A 19,211-nucleotide genomic window follows, 5' to 3' on the forward strand; every position below is an offset into this window, starting at 1 on the left:
TTAAAGATCAGGCGACATCACATTTCATTTAACAGTAATGAACCATTCAACAGGCCGGGGTAAGATTTCATGAAAACCCAGGCAACCTCTCCTTAGGTCAGCGTGAACCTTTTCATAAGGCAGGTATAAACATTTCCTTAATCAGGAGTAACATTTCGTGAGGCAACCCCAAACATTCCTTGAAGCAGGGTCTAACAGTAGTCTGTAACAAACTATTTCCCCCAACCAGGGGTTGGTCCCCCAACCTTTTCTTAACTGATGCCCCCACAGGTGTCTATGGGGCTCTGGCCCAGTTCCAGGGTCTGAAGGGTCAATCAGGGCCAACGGGGCTCAACTCAGTCTTCCCCCAGGGGAGGGGCGAACTCGGGGCCTCCCTCGGCCTTCCGCCCTCCTCCCCGGGGGTTTACCTTGACCTTCAAGCCCCCTCGGCCCCGTGCGTCGGTTTCGGGTGAAGGGGGAGGGCTCGTGCTAGGGGCGTGGCCGCAGGAACCAATAGCGGCACCAGGGAGACGGGGGCGCGGCCAGTGACATGGCCGGGCGCCCCGTCACATTGAGCGGGTACAGGCGCCTCACTGGGCCTAGCGCGGCCTACCTCAGCAATGCGGCGGCCCTCTCCTGGCTCCGAGGGCCGCCGGGACGGAGTCAATGGGAGCGGAGGTGGCCACAATCCAGCGCCAAGCCGCAGCAGTGATGAGGGCCTCAGCGGGGCCCAGCGGCGGCGCGAGGCAGCACCAGTCGTCTCCCGGCCCAGGGAGTGGATCAACCACGCTAATAGGCACTCCGAGGACCCGGGCTGCAGCGGTGAGTGGGGGGTGCAGCGCCACGTGGTCCCGGCGCCTAGAGGGGCACAGCGCTTCGGCCGGCGACAGGGATGACAGCGCTGGGTAGAGATAGCGCTTGGGGGGCAATCAGGGTCGGTAACGCTAGCAAGGCAGCAGTCCCAGCAGTTCAGGGCTAGCGCTAAGAAGGATGAGCGCTTCACAGGTAGCCCAATTCACTTCAGTTTTAGGCTGGTTAACAGTTCAGGCAAGGCAGGACAGCAAAGGGGGTAGGCAGGACAGCACAGGGGCCCAGGTGAAGACAGAGGGGCGCAGAAGTGACACAGCCCAGTACCTGGTTGATCCCCAGTAGTCCTGGTTAGCGCAGGTGGGTTTCTTCTTGGCACTTGTTGGTTCTGGCGCCCTTGGTAGATAGTTTCTTGAAGGGGGGGGGAGGGGTTGAGTTGGTTGCTGCTGAGAGGATTCCTCAGCAGGTCACTGCAGGTGGTCCCTGGGTTCCCCTCCCGCCGGGCCAGATCAGTGGGCTAGTTCAGTGTTCCTCACACAGCTTGGTGGGCAGTGCCTAAATCCCGTCACCCCCAGTGGTATAGGTCCCTGACTAGGCCCTACCGCCTAAGTCTCCTGCGTAGGTTCCCCCAGGTCAGTGATGCCCCAACTGACTAAAAACTTTCCCTCCTTTCTTTATATATGCCCAGGTCAGGTGACCACACTAAGGCGGCAAAAGCAGACCCCTCCCCTATTCTGGAAGGTTCCAGGAGCTTCCCTACTCTAGCTATGGGCAGGCAAGGCAGGCTGGTGTTGCAACAATATTTAAGGGTTCCAGCCAGCTCCTGGCAACTAGGGTGCTACTAAAAAGGCCACGCTGCAGTAGCAGGGGCCTGTGGCAGCCATGTTGGAAGTAGAGAGCACCTGCACCTTAGCACTGGTTAGCAATGGGAAGGTGCTCGGAGACCTAAGGCCAACGAAAAAGAAGGTGGGAAAAAAAATGAGGCAAGGGCGAAAAAAATAGGGAAAGACCACCCTCTGGCTGACAGGTCTAACAATAGCTAATTTCCTGCTTGCGAAAAACAGTGCCTGGGGCAGGGAGAGAAGCTTTGTCCTCAAGTAGAGGACAGTTTTTTGTCCAGTTTCACCAGTGAAGCCTTCGAGGTTCACCACCTCACCAGAGTAATCACAAGCCAACCTGTGTGGTCTGAGGTGTCACCTCCTGCTTACAGAGGTCCTTTGTCTCTGACCTCTGGGAGCTGCACATACTCCCCAGCATGAGGTCAGACTTCTATCTTTGCAACAAAGCTTTGAAAAAGCTCACCAAGGCACGAGAACACTGGGTTAACTTGGTCTAAGGTGACACTTGGGTACATGCAGGTTAAACCACAACACCACCATTGTGTTGGGGTTAAAAAGCATGGTGTTTGCCAACAAACACAAAAGAAATAGACCGGGCCATCATGGAGCTGGGCATATAGGTAATGCCCATATGCCAGCCTATGTTGTCTGATGGACCACCTGTCACTTGTGGTAGAATTATGTTTAGAATGCTACCACAGGGCAGTATATGCTTGCACATATATTTCTACACATTTAATATAATGCACCCTGCCTCCTGGGCTATAGGAGGCCTACCTTAGTGGTGACTGATATCTATTAAATGCAGTGAGGAGACCCAGTCACACATGGTGTGTGCAGGATCAAACTTTAGCAGGCAAGCTGCTCATGCAGGGCTTACAAGGCAGACTTCAATTTTATTCAGGTCACTCAGGATGGCACAATAGCACATTTTGCATCCATGCCCTGAGTACCGCTGGCACCATATACAAGCACTTGTCAATTAGGTGTACCAATTCACATTTACAGTTTAAGGGAAACAACACTGGTGCCAGGCATGATTAGCACGATCCCCAAAGTCTTCACTGCTCTCAGTCTGAACCTATCTGCCAGGCTAATGTTTTAATTTATCATAACCTTTTAGAGTATCCTTCCTGTGTAGGAGACACTTAACAAGGCGGGGAGAAGTCACCTGTCAGACCTAGACACCACTCCTAAGGAAGTGGGAAAAGAAATAAATGCATTTTTTTCCAAATAACCCTCACCCAACTCTAGTAGTGGTATGCTCATCATTAGGTTCACCCTGACTCCTAAAGAAGTCAGGGTGGGGTCAACCATATTCCAAGGAGCTTCTTGCCTCATTTTTGGCCAACCGTCCTCAGACAGTGAAGATGGGCAATTACATCTCCCAGACCTTTTCTCTGCCTTGCGGAGTACCACAGGGCTCCTCGCTAAGTCCGACACTTTTCAACATTTATGTCTCGGACTTAGCGAGGGTTATAAAATCTTATGGAATCGCACTAACAACCTATGCGGACGAAACCCAATTGGTGTTATCTGTATACAATGATGGTATATCGGTTGCGGCTAACTTCCAAGAGGGAAGATGGCAATAAGCTCCTGGATGTCATCCAACTTTACGCTCATTATCAGCCCATCTGCTGAGGGTTCCACGTACAAGAAGGGCCAATTGGGGAGACAGCTGTTTCTCCACTTCGACAGTCAAACTCTGGAATACGTTACCCCTCCACATCAAGAAAGGTAGGGAGATATGTAAGCTTGGATTTCGGAGGGCGGTAGGCTAGTAAGCCTGAGCAAGTGAGATCGGCTTCCAGTTTTATACAGACGGGTAGGGTTTCAATACATTCGTTTTGGGTGTAGGGAAAGGAGGATATGGTCCAGTGTTATCTGTATATTATTGCTACTCCACCTCCTGGATGTGAGCTCTGTCTGTTGGCACACAGAATTTTATAGCCAGGCGGGATAGCGAGGCAGAGAGCAGGGTTGGTTTCATTCCCTAACCACGTTTCGGTGAGGAAGAGGAGGTCCGACTTGTGGTCCTCCAGAGAATGCACAATGTCAAGAGAGTGTTTTATTAACGAGCGGCAGTTAATCAGGCCCGCTTTGATGGCAATTTTTTTGTTGAAAAGGGGAGTACGGGAGGGGAGTCTGTGGAGGAGGGCAGTATTTACAGGGAGTGTCTGCGCTATCTCGCTCGCTACATTGTATGAAGGGAGTGAGGGGAGGGCCAGACAGAAGGGTTGATGTAAAGGTACAAGTCTTGGGTTTAAAACTCAAGAGCGCCTCCCTACCGTGAGGAATGAAGGGGGGGGAGGCCTGGATATGCAGGCTTTCCTGCGGCTGCGGCCACGTCCTGGTCGCGGACGGGCGCAGACGGGCAGGACTCTGGCACGACTCCGGCGCCAACCAGGCGCGAACCAGGCGCGTCCGCTGAACGCGTCCGCTGTGCGGGGGCATGTCCTTCCCTTTTATACTGGTCACTGGGGTGCGACTGACGCTTTCCCCACCTAAGATGGCCTCCGCATTTCTGAGCTCGCCCGGGGATGACGATATGCCCACAGCTCCTGAATCAGCTGGGACGGACCCGGTGAGTGAAGGAGTACGGGGGGGCAAAGTTGAGGCCGCGCAGGGGGGGACAGGCGGGCGGGGGGAGAACAAAGTGCAGTATGCAGGTTAGAGGTGATAGGCTTAGTGAGTCAAGCCGATCGTCTCAGTGAAAGTTTAAGATTGAAGCTTTTTAAATCAAGCGGATCGTAGCACACAAGTACAGAGGCGAGAGGCTTAGTGAGTCAAGCCGATCGTCTCAGTGAAAGTTAAAACTAGCTTTTTGAAAGTCAAGTGGATCGTAGCACACAAGATAAAAAATACAGCTTAGTGATTCAAGCTAAGTGGTGCAATTAAGGGATAAAATACGGGGGGTAGAACAGAGGCGATTTCAGCGCTAGAGCGTTTAGTAAATCAAACACAAGTATCGCACATACAAATAACAAAGTTAAAAATCACCGCGACCTCCCGGCTTTCCGCCTCAAGAGGGGTTCGAATACACAGTGAAGTGAGACCTGACTGGGTGCCCTTTTATACTGGCCACTGGGGTGCGACTGACGCTTTCCCCACCTAAGATGGCCGCCGCGTTTCTGAGCTCGCCCGGGGATGACGATATGCCCACAGCTCATGAATCAGCTGGGACGGACCCGGTGAGTCAAGGAGTATGGGGGGGGGCAAAGTTGAGGCCGCGCAGGGGGGGGACAGGCGGGGCGGGGGGAGAACAAAGTGCAGTATGCAGGTCAGAGGTGATAGGCTTAGTGAGTCAAGCCGATCGTCTCAGTGAAAGTTAAAAATAGCTTTTTGGAAGTCAACTGGATCGTAGCACACAAGATAAAAAATACAGCTTAGCAATTCAAACTAAGTGGTGCGATTAAGGGATAAAATACGGGGGGTAGAACAGAGGCGATTTCAGCGCTAGAGCGTTTAGTAAATCAAACACAAGTATCGCACATACAAATAACAAAGTTAAAAATCACAGCGACCTCCCGGCTTTTCGCCTCAAGAGGGGTTTGAATAGCTATGTAGAGCGCCGTAAAAATTCAACTTGATATCTAGTTGGCGAGCACTTCGTATATGTGTCACCCAGTGCACATGCATATATCAAGTGGACCAAAATAAACCTTGAGCGCCTGTTCCGTCCAGCATGAAAATAATGCTGATGGTCCGTGGACGTTCCAGAAAGAATAAAAAGTAATGTTGGTACCACCTGTGCAGTAACATGGCAACCATCCGATTGAAGGACTTAGTAAGCCTCAGAGTCCAGCGGAAATCATCATGTCCGGAAGCTTGTGTTTATATAGAAGCATAGAAGCATGTGCAAAGCTATAGCGGTCTCTGTCGTGCATAGTTAGGCTAACAAAGGGAAAATCACAAAGGGCCCTATATAGAACACATGACAGTTTCAGACTGTGTGCCACCATGTGGCTTCTCAAGACATGACACACAATTTGCCATCATGTTTGATCACAAGATCTAGGAAAAGACGTGACATAAAATTTGCCATCATGTTTGATCACAAGATCTAGGAAATGGGGTTTCATTTCATTCATAGCCTTGATTAGCTACATTTAAAAATATTGGGGTATATTTGCCCAGTGGGTCTTGCCTGCTTGCTATAAACTTATAATAGACACCTTCCCTACAATAGAGCATACTCCAGTAATCTCTGATGCAATGATGAAGAAATAACACAAGTGGTTTATCAATGATATCAGCAATATAGCAGATCTTCATAACTCAAACTTTCGGCAGAAAGGATCTAGCCTGAATATCAATTCTAAAAATGCCTGTATCATTGCTCTCTGCCTTTACTGACAACTTTTTTGGGTAAATGGCAAGTCAAAAGTAGCAGAACTAAGCAAAAGCAAAAAACACCAGTAATAATATCATTATTCTTAAACTACCTAGTGGTGTTTAAATGTTCCAAGCGGCAACTGAAAGATGTGCTGGAACACGTTTTTCAGATATCCTTGCGTGTTTTTGTTACGTCCCTTATAACTCAGAGGGGAGAGGGTGTGGCCTAACGGCTAAGATGGTTGACCTCGAAGCTGGGAAACCGGGTTCGGGTCTCAGCACGTACAGTCAACATCTTGTGATTCTGGTCAAATCACTTAATCTCCGTGTGCCTAACAAAAAATTAACATGTCCATCTGTAGCGCAACTGGTGCTCATGTAAAGTGCGACAATACCTACAGATCTAGTTTGCTCTATGTAAAAATCTCAGCAAAAACAGATTACTTTCTTGCAGGTTTTAGCTTATGCTTGTTTACGCCATCTATATTCAGACACACTGAACACAGAAAGGGAATTCTGAGCCTAGCCATATTTGCCATTAACTACATCCCAGTCCAGAAGTGGGCATAAACTCTGTGCTGCAGAATCTGAACCTAGAGTGGGAAACATTAGATAGGAAAACACCATAGAATACAAAGACAAATAAAGATTACTTACATGTCTTGGGTCTCTGGGATCCATAGACTCTAAAAACAACTGCAGCTCCTCAATTTCACTCTGCTTCTTTTCCATTTCTCTCCGCTGCCTTTCCATCTGCCGCTCTAGTTCCTGGGCTTCTGTGCGCAGCTGATTAAGTAGCTGGATTTTATCACTAAGTTGCTGCCGCAAGTTCTCCTTTTCAGCTTCGGATATCTGGAATGCAGTATAGTGAGAAAAATAACTATAAATATAATAACACAGACCTATGAAGCAAGACATCATAAACAATTACGTAGAAGAGGTAAGAGTCAGAGAGGAAACAATAAACTGGAAGTAATTCATTGATGGAAGGAGGTGCTCTGTTTGTCCCCTAGTCCTGGTTTTATGGGAGTCCTAGCTTGACATGTATCAGAAAAATAGGAAGGGTTTGTAATGATAAGTGGTTCCTTAAAACAGTTTATACAAGAATAGTTCTTGGAAACGAATGAAGCATCAAGAGATATTGCTGATTGAGATATTAGGGTGTGGTCAGGAAATTGATTACGAACTACAACCAAAATCTTTAGTGACTACATTGAAGAATACTAGATAAACCTCACCTACAATATTCTCTGTAGAATGGCTATGTTCCTGTTCATAGGTCCGATAAACCGAGTACAGTATCTCTCAAGGGGCTATTTTCAATGCATCACTCAAATAAGAAGCTATTTTACAATCTTTATTTTTCAAGAAACAATTTTGAGTAAACTACTAATAGTGGAACCCGATGGCTGGTTCTCCCACTGGGAGTGGACGACAAAGGGCAATGGGAAAAGTGGCACATTTACTAATGTAGGACTATGTAGTACATTAGTAATGGTCTAGGTTATCTCTCTAGTCTTTATGGAACCTTTCTCCTGTACATTCTGTGTTCTTGCTTTACTCTACAACTTGAATAAAGAAGTATTGAAACTCTACCTTCTTCTCTACGAGTATCCATTTACTACAGACTACTGTAACGTTTGGCGCAAGTACCCAACTTTTATGGGATGCACTCAACAATCCGGACTACTCTGAGAATCGTACTACAGCTGCAGATTTGAGTCACATGTGATTTTGCAGATGACCTCTTTGATTCTGCCTTGTGAAAACATTGTTCACTGTGCAGCAACCCTTTCTTCAATGCCCCAAATAAATACATCCCCATCCGTACCCCAGAAACGTATCAATCCTGACTTTGACAATAGCCTGCATGGCGGGACAGCAATAATCCTGTGTAAGCTTATGGGTCTTCATTTGCGCCTGCAGTTAGACCCATCAGAAGACTGAAGAAAATCCACCATGCTGGCGAAAATGTCATATTAAAACACATACACCTGGCCAGAGCAAATATCAGCCAGCCTGGATTTCTGAGAACCCGGATTGTGAATTTTCCTCTGTAAACTGTGTTTTGTGTCTCTAAATTTAAACAAGGTATACAAAATGCTTTTGTGAAATGGGCCAAAATTTTAAGCTTTGCATGTATTTAAACTCGACTCTCCCTTGCCAATACGTATGTAGAAGTGTCAGATGCCTTGCCTTGTGATTAGTGCCTCTCTGATCTTATTTCTGCTTACTGTTTCTTACACACCTCCACACTTTTTGCATGTAAATACTGTCATGATGACGTAAAACCCCTTACAAAGCGAAAGACACGTAAATTCTGTGTTTCCATGAAACATTCTCGACCCAAAAAGTAAATTTGGCCACAAATCCACTCTGGAACAGAACAAACGGTGGATGATGAATTTCATAAAACGAGTTTTCTGTTTTAACTGGTTCCTTTGTTCTGTTTAACCTTTTAATTCCCTCCATGCAATAATGTGCATCAATGACGACTGTATCTACACTTGACAAGTTTATTTTCTAAAACGTCATTTGATAACAATTATTTCAATAAATGTAGAAAGATGTACAAAGAACGGAGTGCTATAGAAAATATGACCACATCATAGAATTACGTAAATAGCCAAACCACCACACTTAGTTGGGGGGTTGGAAATACACCTAATTGAGAAAAACGCTCTTGTACGTAAATCTAGAACAAAACAGACTAATTTCATTGCAGCTTTAGTACAACACGACATTGAGAATATCACACTTGGGCTGGGAATGTGCCCCCACACACTGTATTTTCACCTCAGTGTGCTATATGTTGACACCAGAGTGGGTGGACTATCTAACCCCATATGTGTGCTGTGTGTTATGTTATGTTAGATGGGTTTTGTTAAGCGCACAGCTACTCAATTGAGTGTCCCGGTTCTAGGCATGCGGACTGATATCGCTAAGCCTCAGTAACCACTGATCAGGATGTTAGAGCTGCCACGTTTTCAAAGACGTCCTAAATGCCAGGAGATCTGACATCATCCTTAGTTCCAACGGCAATTTATTTCACAATTTTGCAGCTTGCACCTGGAAGGACTGACCCCCGATGCGAGCTCGCGAATATCTTGGAGTGTGTGCCAACTGAAGTGTGGAAGACCTGAGAGTATGGTACGGCTGATAGAATTGCACTCTCTTCGCAATGTATCCAGAACCGCTACTGTGAAGAGCCTTGAAAGAAAGAACCTATTTAAATTGCACCCTCTTGCATACAGGAAGCCAATGCTAGGATCTCAATTGTGTCGTCATGCGGACTCTGGGGATGAGCATCAGTATTGCCCTGGCTGCTGCTGTGTTCTGGACCACTTGCAGTCTAGCCGGTAAATACTCTAGTAGCCCCAGGTAGAGTGCATTGACGTAGTCCTGCCTGGAAATTATTAAGGCTTGAACCACCGTTTTCCTGTGAGAGATGGACAATAGAGGTAGAAACTGCTTCAGCATCCTAATCATGCTGAAGCAGGTGCCGGCCACCGACTGGATCAGTGGCTGCATAGAAAGATCCTCATCCATCTTCACCCCCAGATTTTTCACTAATTTGACGGATGTGGTGGGAGGTGACATGTCAGCGGCTCATCAGATACGCCAGACGTTGCCGGGGTGGTGTCCAAAAAAGATGATCTCCTACTTCCCAGGATTACATTTCATTAAACATTTCTGTAGGAAAGACAGGAGGACTCAGGAAGCTGGATGAAGCAGGAGTTTATTGGAAACACGTCTGTAGTAAGTCCAGTGCAACAGTTAATAATCACATCGTTCCAACACAAACCCCAGCATACATATTTGAAAGGTGCAGTCATGTGCATGTGCACAACAGAAAGAGACTGCCACGAGATGTCACAGGTAAAGCCACGTGCCATCTCGTGGTCAGAGATAATAAACAGCATATGCAGTATACAACACACCTCCCTTCCTGTAAATAAATAAATAAATAAAAAACAACATAACCTATACAATCCTAAGATCTTAATTCATGACAAAATCCTTGTATCTTTCAGGGAGACGGTGAGGCCTAGGACAACTTTTTGAGGCCACAATAAAAGGAGTGGTCCTTACAACCTTAGGGTTCCCATTCTCACTCAAAAGACTCCCTGAAGAAGTTCCTACATTTCCAGATTCAAAGTCAAGAAAAACATTGCTATCATCGCTTGACACAACAGCATCACTGCCTTTGAATAAGGTGCTACTGCCATCCCTTGACACAAGCGTATCTTGACCTCTAAATATAGAAACTCTGTTCAAGTTCCAAACACTCCCATCCTCGATTCTGACAGCATGCTTGAAAACCTCAATAACTTCCTTGGGACGGGACCAAATTTGACCCCCTTTCAAAACACCTTCCTTTCTTTTAATACGAACAAAATCACCAACAGAGATGATATGTTTGCTCACGGATCCCTGTTTTGCCTCCATCCTTTCCTTCATCTTATCCTTATATGCGCTGACTCTGTCTCGAACCAATTCATAATCTACTTTTGAAAAAACACCATTGTCACTCAAACTTCTTTTTAACCACCATGGAGTTAAACGAGTACTGGGTTTCCGACCCCTTAAAAGTTCAAACGGACTAACCAAAGTGACAGAGTTGGGAGATGTCCTATAAGACAATAACATAGACTGAAGGGCATTACGCCAGTTCAATTGACCTTTAACAGAAAGTTGGATTGCCTCCTTCACAACTCTGTTGAATCTTTCAACCTGGCCATTGGCTTCAGGATGGAACACAGCAATTTTATTGCGCGTAATCCCACATTTGGTGATAAAACATTGGAAATCCTTACTAGTAAACTGTGGTCCATTGTCAGTCACTATTTCTTCTGGGATTCCTTCTCTACAAAACACTTCATCTAAGAACTCTACTACGTTTCTAGTTGTTATCTCCCTAACCATTTTTACCTCTGGCCATTTTGAGAAATAATCTATCAAAACCATGCCAAATTTCTCACGTTCAGGTAGAACAGAAAATGGACCAATAAAATCAAGACCTAATTTCTGGCAAGGACCGAGAGGATATTCCACAGGACAAGGTTCAGGACGCAAAGGAACAGCAGACTTATCACTGTTGGCGCATTCTGAACATTTTTGGATATAGTGTTCTACACAACCATCCACTCCTGGCCACCAAAAGAAATCTTTTATACGTCTCCTAGTAAATGAAATTCCTAAATGCCCCTCGTGGGCAATACTAATGATAGTGTCTCTCAAAGCAAAAGGAGGAATGAATTTATCACCTCTCATCAGGACCCCATTTTCAACAGCTAACTCATCTTGAACTTTGGCATAGCTCATCATATCACCTGAAAACTTCCTTTGTTCTGGCCATCCTTGTAGGATATAATTTTTAACCTGAGTCAATTCAACACTCTTCTCCATTTCTCTTGCCCAGGACTCCTTACTCAAATCAAACTTCTCCCCAAACACTAGCATAATGTCTTGCGAAGTGAAAGCTACTTCACATTCATCATCATCACATGGAACATCGCAAGAAGAGTGTAACCTAGACATGCAATCAGCATGAATGTTAGTTTTCCCCTTTACATATACCATCTCAAAATGAAAAGATTGTAGCCTAGATGCCAACCTGGCCAGGCGAGCCGACAAAGTTCGACCTCCACCTGGTGCCATCATGTAAATGAGAGGTTTATGGTCAGTCTTAATGGTGAATTTTGTTCCCCACAAGAATGTTTTAAAGTGTTCAGCTGCCCAAACTGACGCCAATAACTGAATAGTGTTTTTCAGCATCCCTCAAAGCCCTTGAAGCATAGGCGACTATCCATTCTTTTCCGCAGTCATTCTGCATGAGCACAGCTCCTAACCCTGTGCTACTTGCATCAACCATGATGGTACATTTCTTCCCAATAACAAAAGGTCTTAAACAGGGTGCATTCACAACAAACGCTTTAAGATTCTGAAATGCCTCCGTCATTACGTCAGACCATAAAAACCTTGCATTCTTCTTTAGGAGTGGTCTAAAAGAATCGACTTTGGAAGAAAAATTTGGAATAAATTTGGCATAGAATTCCATTAATCCTAAGAAGGCTACCAATTGTTCTTTTGAAACAGGGACCGGGGCCATAATGATGCTCTCTATGTGTTTTTGCTTAGGTCTGATCCCAGCACCACTTATGGAATGTCCCAGGTATTCAACTTCTTTTTCTCTTATTTTACACTTATCAAGGCGAAGAGTAAGACCTTTAGAGGACAATGCGGAAATAACATTCCTTAAATTATTATCATGCTCCTCTACATTTTTCCCAAATACAAGAATATCGTCTTGAAAGGCGATTGACCCTGTCAACCCTTCAAGTGTCTCTTTAATTAGTCTTTGAAAGACGGAAGCGGCACCAGCCAATCCAAAAGGCATGCGTTTATATCTAAAGTACCTTCTGGCGTAATAAAAGCCGTCAGATTTTTGGAATCATCATCCAGAACGACTTGATGATAGGCACTTGCCAAATCTATACACGAGAAAATCTCAGCACCTCCTAATGTTGAAACCATCTCATGCAGATTTGGCAAGGGATGGGCATCTACCCAAATAGAATTATTTAAACTGCGAAGATCTACACAGAGCCTCAATTCGCTGTTGGATTTAACCGAAATCACGATCGGGGAAACCCACGGGGAGGACTCAATGGGCTCGATGATGTCCTTGTCACACAAGTCTTTGAGAAGAACTTTAAGTTTATCCCTGTAGGTAAGAGGGACGTTCCGGACTCTGTGCCGAACAGGAACAACACCATCATTGAGTTTAATAGTGTGTTTAAAACCCAAAAACTGACCAAGTTTCCCACTGAAAACATCAGAGAACTCAGATTTCAATTTTTCAAGCATGAGATTACGATCATGATCACTGGTGTTAGCAACGGAGTAAACAGGAGGATTAGCTCTTGGGTCTATTTTGATGCCCAATTGATCTTGGTGTGGCCATCCTAACAGAGGCTGCCCAGACTTAGCGATATAGATCTTACCATATGTGGATTCACCGGAAAAGGTGATTTTTCCCCAAAAGTAACCTACTAATTCAATCCTATGTCCAGTATAACCCCCTGGGGAAATGTCAGATTCAAGTAAAATCTTGTTGGGCCAATTTTTCTTTACAACATCTAAACCCAATAATGTATACCATGCACAGGTGTCTACAAAAATGTTAATTGTCTTTCCCTCTATAATCACATCGCACGATGGAAATTTACTTACACCTTCACTACCACAAATATTAATGTCAGTGTTGATATCATTTTCATTGGAATCATAGTCATCAAAATCTTGAACAATGTTAACTTTTTTGGTAGTAGATTTACAAAACTTTGTTAGATGCCCTTTCTTATTGCATTTCATACACATTTTATCAAGGGCAGGACAAACTTTAGAATTTGCTAAATGATTTGAACTTCCGCATCTGAAGCAAATCCACTGAGTGTTGCTCTTCTTATCACTTTTAGTGTACTTAAATTTTGAGTCACTCTTATTATTAGCAAAATCATTTTTAAAAGTAAACGGTTTCCTAAATTTCTCTCCTTCTTTGGAAACGCTAAAAACATCTCCTTTTTCGCTCCCTCTTATCTCCTTTACAAACTTCTCGGAATGTTCAATTGACCTGGCAATGTCAATGGCTGCATTTAGAGACATATCCGAAGTTGTCCAAAGTCTTTCCTGAACCTTTTTATTATTCGTTCTCATCAGTATTTGATCTCTTAATACTTGTTCATAGGTTATATGTTCGAAATCACACGTCACGGCAAGAGATCTGAGAGACGATACAAAATCATCAATCGGTTCATCTGCAGATTGTTTGCGAGAATAGAAAATAAATCTCTCCATAACAATGTTCTTTTTCTTTCCAAATCTGATTTTTAATTGTTCAGCTGCACATTCATACACATCTTTTTCTCCAGGATTGGTTAAGGCTGGAAGAGTGACGAATTCTTTTAATCCAATTCCCCCAAGGCAATGTTTTAAAAGAGATAATTTCCTCTCAGGTTCACATTCAGTGCCATCCATGACCTCAACATAAGCTAAGAAAACAGGTTCCCATATTTCCCACTCCATGGGAGGGTCACCTTTATTAGCCAAAAATGAAGGAGGAGGAACAATTCCACTCATGTCAAAATGTTAATGTAAAATAATTATTTTGATGTGTAAGAAAATGAAAGTCTAAAAGAATACAAAGAAAGCCTTAAAATAGAAAGCTGGATTGAGCAAACAATCGTGTAGAATGAAATAATACCTTTAAATGAGGTCGAGTTGAAAGACCATCGTGTTGAATGAATTCCAGGACGAAAACGGTTTAAAAAAGTTAAAAAAAACGGTGAGAAGAAACACAATCCGATTAAAGTTTACCAATTTAAGATGGCCGCCATGGAAATTACTTTCTTTTTAGAGGAAAAGGCCTTGTTTCGGCAGCGTATGACGTGGAGTCACTTCTCACGTAGTTCGCGCATGCGCGCGTGCAGGTTGAAGATCGAGTCACTTCTCACGTAGAAGATCGAACAGACAGGGACTCGCGCTGAGAACTCGCGCTGGAAACAACTCTTCAAAATCTTCAAAACGATATTAAATAGATTCAAATACCTCCGAAAATGGAAGAGAGAATCGCTGGAGTTGCCGTGAGAGTCCGCTTGAGTCGCCGTGGAGATCTGCTGATTCAGTAAGTCGGAAATGAATTCGAAATGAAAATATCCTTTTTTTAAAAAAAAAATGTTAACGAAATCTTCTAGAAAACGAAGATAAAGTCCTTTTTCCCTCGTCGCCAGTGTAGGAAAGACAGGAGGACTCAGGAAGCTGGATGAAGCAGGAGTTTATTGGAAACACGTCTGTAGTAAGTCCAGTGCAACAGTTAATAATCACATCGTTCCAACACAAACCCCAGCATACATATTTGAAAGGTGCAGTCATGTGCATGTGCACAACAGAAAGAGACTGCCACGAGATGTCACAGGTAAAGCCACGTGCCATCTCGTGGTCAGAGATAATAAACAGCATATGCAGTATACAACAATTTCAATTGGTTACACTGGAACCAGGAGAACACTTTTGCCAAGCAGCTGTTTATACTGTCACCGCTGAAGTCCATATCTTTGTTGCAGGTGAATAACAACTGCGTATCATCCGCGTATGATACCAATTTGGCTCCATGTTCCTCTGCCAGAGTGGCTAAGGGTGTCATATACATATTAAAAAGAATCAGGCTCAAAATAGAGCCCTGGGGTACACCCATTCCTAAAGGAGGGATGGGGGCAGCAAAAGGGGTAGACCACACGGTTTACTGGCGGTCTTTTAAAAAGGAGGCAAACCAGTTAAACACCGTACCCCCGAACCCGCACTCCCGGAGTCTAAATAGTAGTCGGTCTTGGGGGACAGTGCCAAAGGCCGCAGGTAGATCTAGCAATATAAGTATGGCTCTGCCACCACTGTCCATAACCTCCTTTATGGCCTCAGAGACTTCCAGCAATGCTGTTTCAGTGCCCTAAATCCGGACTGGCTTGGGTGTAATAGTGAGTTGGACTCGACAAAAGCAGTAGTGGCGCTATTCACCGCTTTTTCAAGAGCTTTAAAGAAAAGGGGGAGCAGAGATGTTGGCCTGTAATTATAGGCTAGCTCTGGGTCCAGTGTAGGTTTTTTCAATAGGGGTAAGAATTTGGCTCTTTTCCACCTGACTGGAACGTGACCCGACTCTAAGGAGAGACTGAGAACCTGATTGGCTGCTGGGTTGATGATCTCCGCAGACATGGCCAGAATGGAGGCGGGGAAAAGGTCGAGATCCTTGGAAACTCTTCAAAAGAAGGAGCTTTAGCTTGTATGGGTGAAGAGGCAGACATAGCACTGTCTCTGCACATAGCCGCTGATGTCACAAAGGACTCCTGGATGCCTTTGATCTTGTCATAGTAATAGGCGGCCATACGGCCAGTCCATTCCTCCGTCTGGGTGAAAGGTGCAAAGAATGCACACTGAACACCCACACCACTGTTGATGAGGTCATGGGCCAAGACCAGGTGGGTGACCCCCGGCTAATTGCGGAATGGCTGCTCAATTTTGGGGCTCTACAACCCGCTCCCTAGAGACTATTAGCAGGTGCTTACTTTTAAATTGTAGAGGTCAGCCCTTCAACAGTTGTCTTTTCTGAAAATCTGGCCTAGTTTTTAGCTTGCCCATATCTACGACTGTACGATCTGCTACTCCAACAAATGAAAGGGTGCCATAAGTAGGACTTGTCTCCCAATTCTCTGTCAGTATATGACATTTCTGGACGGACTGCTACTGCCTGTATTACTTGTACGACAATTGCGTCAGTTTTCTGAGAACACTCAAATACCCTAAAAATACAGCAAATGTGCTGGCCTGGTGCCATTCCACGGCAGTAACTCCTTTGCAGGTGGTCTCCTTCACTTCCACAGGTTTGTCAGGTCCCTTCAGAGTATCATCTAAATAGAAAAACCAGAAACATCCATTTCCTTTTCTTCTGGCTAGACGCTGATTGTTATGGACTTCACAAGTTATTTTCCTGTAAGTACTAAAGCTTGGTTCCATCTCTGCTTAACAATCCAACTTTTGACACAAGGAATAATTTGCCCTATAAGCTTCTCACACGAATAGCTGTGTAATTCTTTTAGAAATTGTAGACTAAAGAAAATGTCACTGTCTTACAGATGTCAGCAAGCAGTACATTTCCTGGACCAAAATAGTACCCTTCTCTCTTGCATGTCAAATGTGGTTGTGGTTTCACCTGACGGTTGTTAGCATGTGAATAGCTTGTTTTAATACAACACATTATCGAACTAACCAATCCTGATTTGAAGATGGGTTTCAGGATGGTGGTTGTGACATCTACCATATGTAGAATATGCTCTGCTATAGACTCAGTATTTGTGAAGAAAGACTGTAATTTTATAAATTATTTGGCATGAAAGAAACCACCATATTTGGGCAGGTACTACCGTTGTATTGATTCAAAATGTAAGGAATCTGCGGTTAGAAATATTCATCAGAAGAACAAGTTACTTATTTATGGATGCACTCTTACTGAGGATATGAGGATGGGACTTTACATCAGAAAGTCCCGCCGGACCAAGTGAGCCAAATGGCCCTACCTGCAGATCAGAGCATCAATGCAATACTACCTAGTAGAGTAACGAATATGCTACTTACCAGTATGCATCTGTTCTTGGCATGTAGGGCTGCTGACATTCATATCTGTGCATAGATCGCCGCCTAGTGTTGGGTCCGGATGATTGCACATTGTTGTCCTGGAAGAGTGTGCGAAGTATCACGAGAAAGGTGGCTCCTCCCCTGGACTACAGTGCGCACGGGCTTCGACTCCATCCCCAGATTGTTTTTAGCCATTGTGGCCAAAATGGAGTGAAACTCAGTGAATGATGACCATGCTATGAGTATATGTGAATACTGCAGCTGCTACAGGCGCCGGGGAGGAGGGCGGGCGATATGAATGTCAGCAGCCCTACATGCCAAGAACAGATGCATACTGGTAAGTAGCATATTCGGTTTGAGGCATGTGGGCTGCTGAATTCATATCTGTGCATAGAATACATAGCAGTCCCTCCATTAGCGGCAGCCACCCGTGCCAGCTGCAGCAGTTTGGAAAAGTGTTTTGAGAACAGCCTGCCCTACAGCTGCCTGCTGTTTGGAGTGCACATCAACACAGTAATGCTTAGTAAATATGTGTGTGGTAGACCACGTGGCTGCTCTACATATGTCTTCCAAAGGAATGTTTCCAAGGAATGCCATAGAGGCCCCCAACTTTCTGGTGGAGTGGGCTCTTGGCGGAATGGTAAGAGTGCGTTTTGCTGTTAGATAGCAGATCTGGATACTTTCAACGATCCACCTAGCAATACCAGCCTTGGAAATAGGGTTACCTTTGTGGTGTGGCGCAAAGGCGACAAAGAGTTGCTTAGTTTTCCTAAAATCCTTAGTCCTATCGATGTAATACATTAGGGCCCGTTTAACGTCAAGGGTATGGAGCATCCGCTCCGCCAGTGAATCAGGATTTTGAAAGAAAACAGGTAATTCGATTGTTTGGTTGATATGAAATTGAGACACAACCTTGGGTAGAAATTTAGGGTTAGTGCGAAGCACTACCCTGTTGGAATGAATTTGAATAAATGGCTCCTGGATAGTGAGGGCTTGCAATTCACTAACCCTCCTTAGCGATGTAATTGCTATGAGGAAAGCCACTTTCCACGTCAAGAACTGAATCTCGCAGGAATGCAGTGGTTCAAAGGGAGGACCCATCAGCCTGGTAAGGACCACATTGAGGTTCCACTCAGGAGCTGGTGGAGTCCGTGGCGGAATGACTCGTTTGAGCCCTTCCAGAAAAGCTTTAATGGCAGGCATCCTGAAGAGGGAGAGGTGCTGCCTATTTTGGAGATAAGCGGCCATTGCAGACAGATGAATGCGAATGGAAGCATAGGCCAGATTACACTTGTACAGATGGAAAAGGTAACAGATAATGTTCTGAATAGAAGCATCCAGCGGGTTAATGTGGTGCTCTGCACAATAAATGACAAACCGCTTCCATTTTGCCGCATAGCATGCTCTGGAGGTGGGCTTATTTGCCTCCCGAATGATGTCCATACAGTCGGAAGGTAAGTGCAGGTAGCCAAACTCTAGGACTTCAGGAGCCAGATCGCCAGGTTGAGCTGTTGCGGATCTGGGTGCTGAATGTCGCCATGGCTCTGCGTCAGAAGGCTGGGTGTGAGATGTAGCCTCTGATGCGGTACCACGGACAGTTCTAGAAACGTGGTGTACCATGGTTGGCGAGCCCACGTTGGAGCAACCAGGATGAGAGTCATCGAGTGCTGCCTGAGCTTGCGTGCCACCAGCGGTATCAGAGGTGCTGGGGGAAAAGCGTACGCAAATTTGCCTGACCAGCTCATCCATATCGCATTGCCCTGCGACTGTGGGTGTGGGAACCTTGTGGCGAAGCTTTGGCATTTTGCGTTCGCCCTTGTGGCGAAGAGGTCGATCTCCGGATGACCCCACCTTCGGAAGTACGGTTGGAGAACTGATGGATGTATCACCCACTCGTGCATTTGGTGGCTGTGCCTGCTGAGCAGGTCCGCCATCTGATTGTCCTTGCCTGGGAGGTGCTCTGCCATGAGGAAGATGTTCCTCTGAATGGCCCACTTCCACATGCTCTGAGCCAGATGAGACAGCTGCGGAGAGTGTGTTCCTCCCTGCTTTTGAATGTAGTAC

General features: G+C 45.2%; 1 protein-coding gene across 1 annotated transcript in view; it reads right to left on the reverse strand.

The window, feature by feature from the left end:
- CNTRL (centriolin) overlaps positions 1-19,211 on the reverse strand; it is an 857,679-nt gene that overhangs the window by 681,103 nt on the left and 157,365 nt on the right. Inside the window, exon 11 of the mRNA XM_086920986.1 lies at positions 6,621-6,815. Coding sequence (XP_086777112.1) covers positions 6,621-6,815 — 195 coding nt within the window. The remainder of the gene's footprint in view (positions 1-6,620; positions 6,816-19,211) is intronic.

This window comes from Lissotriton vulgaris, chromosome 5 (genome assembly GCF_964263255.1).
Source record: "Lissotriton vulgaris chromosome 5, aLisVul1.2, whole genome shotgun sequence".
Lineage (NCBI taxonomy): Eukaryota > Metazoa > Chordata > Amphibia > Caudata > Salamandridae > Lissotriton > Lissotriton vulgaris.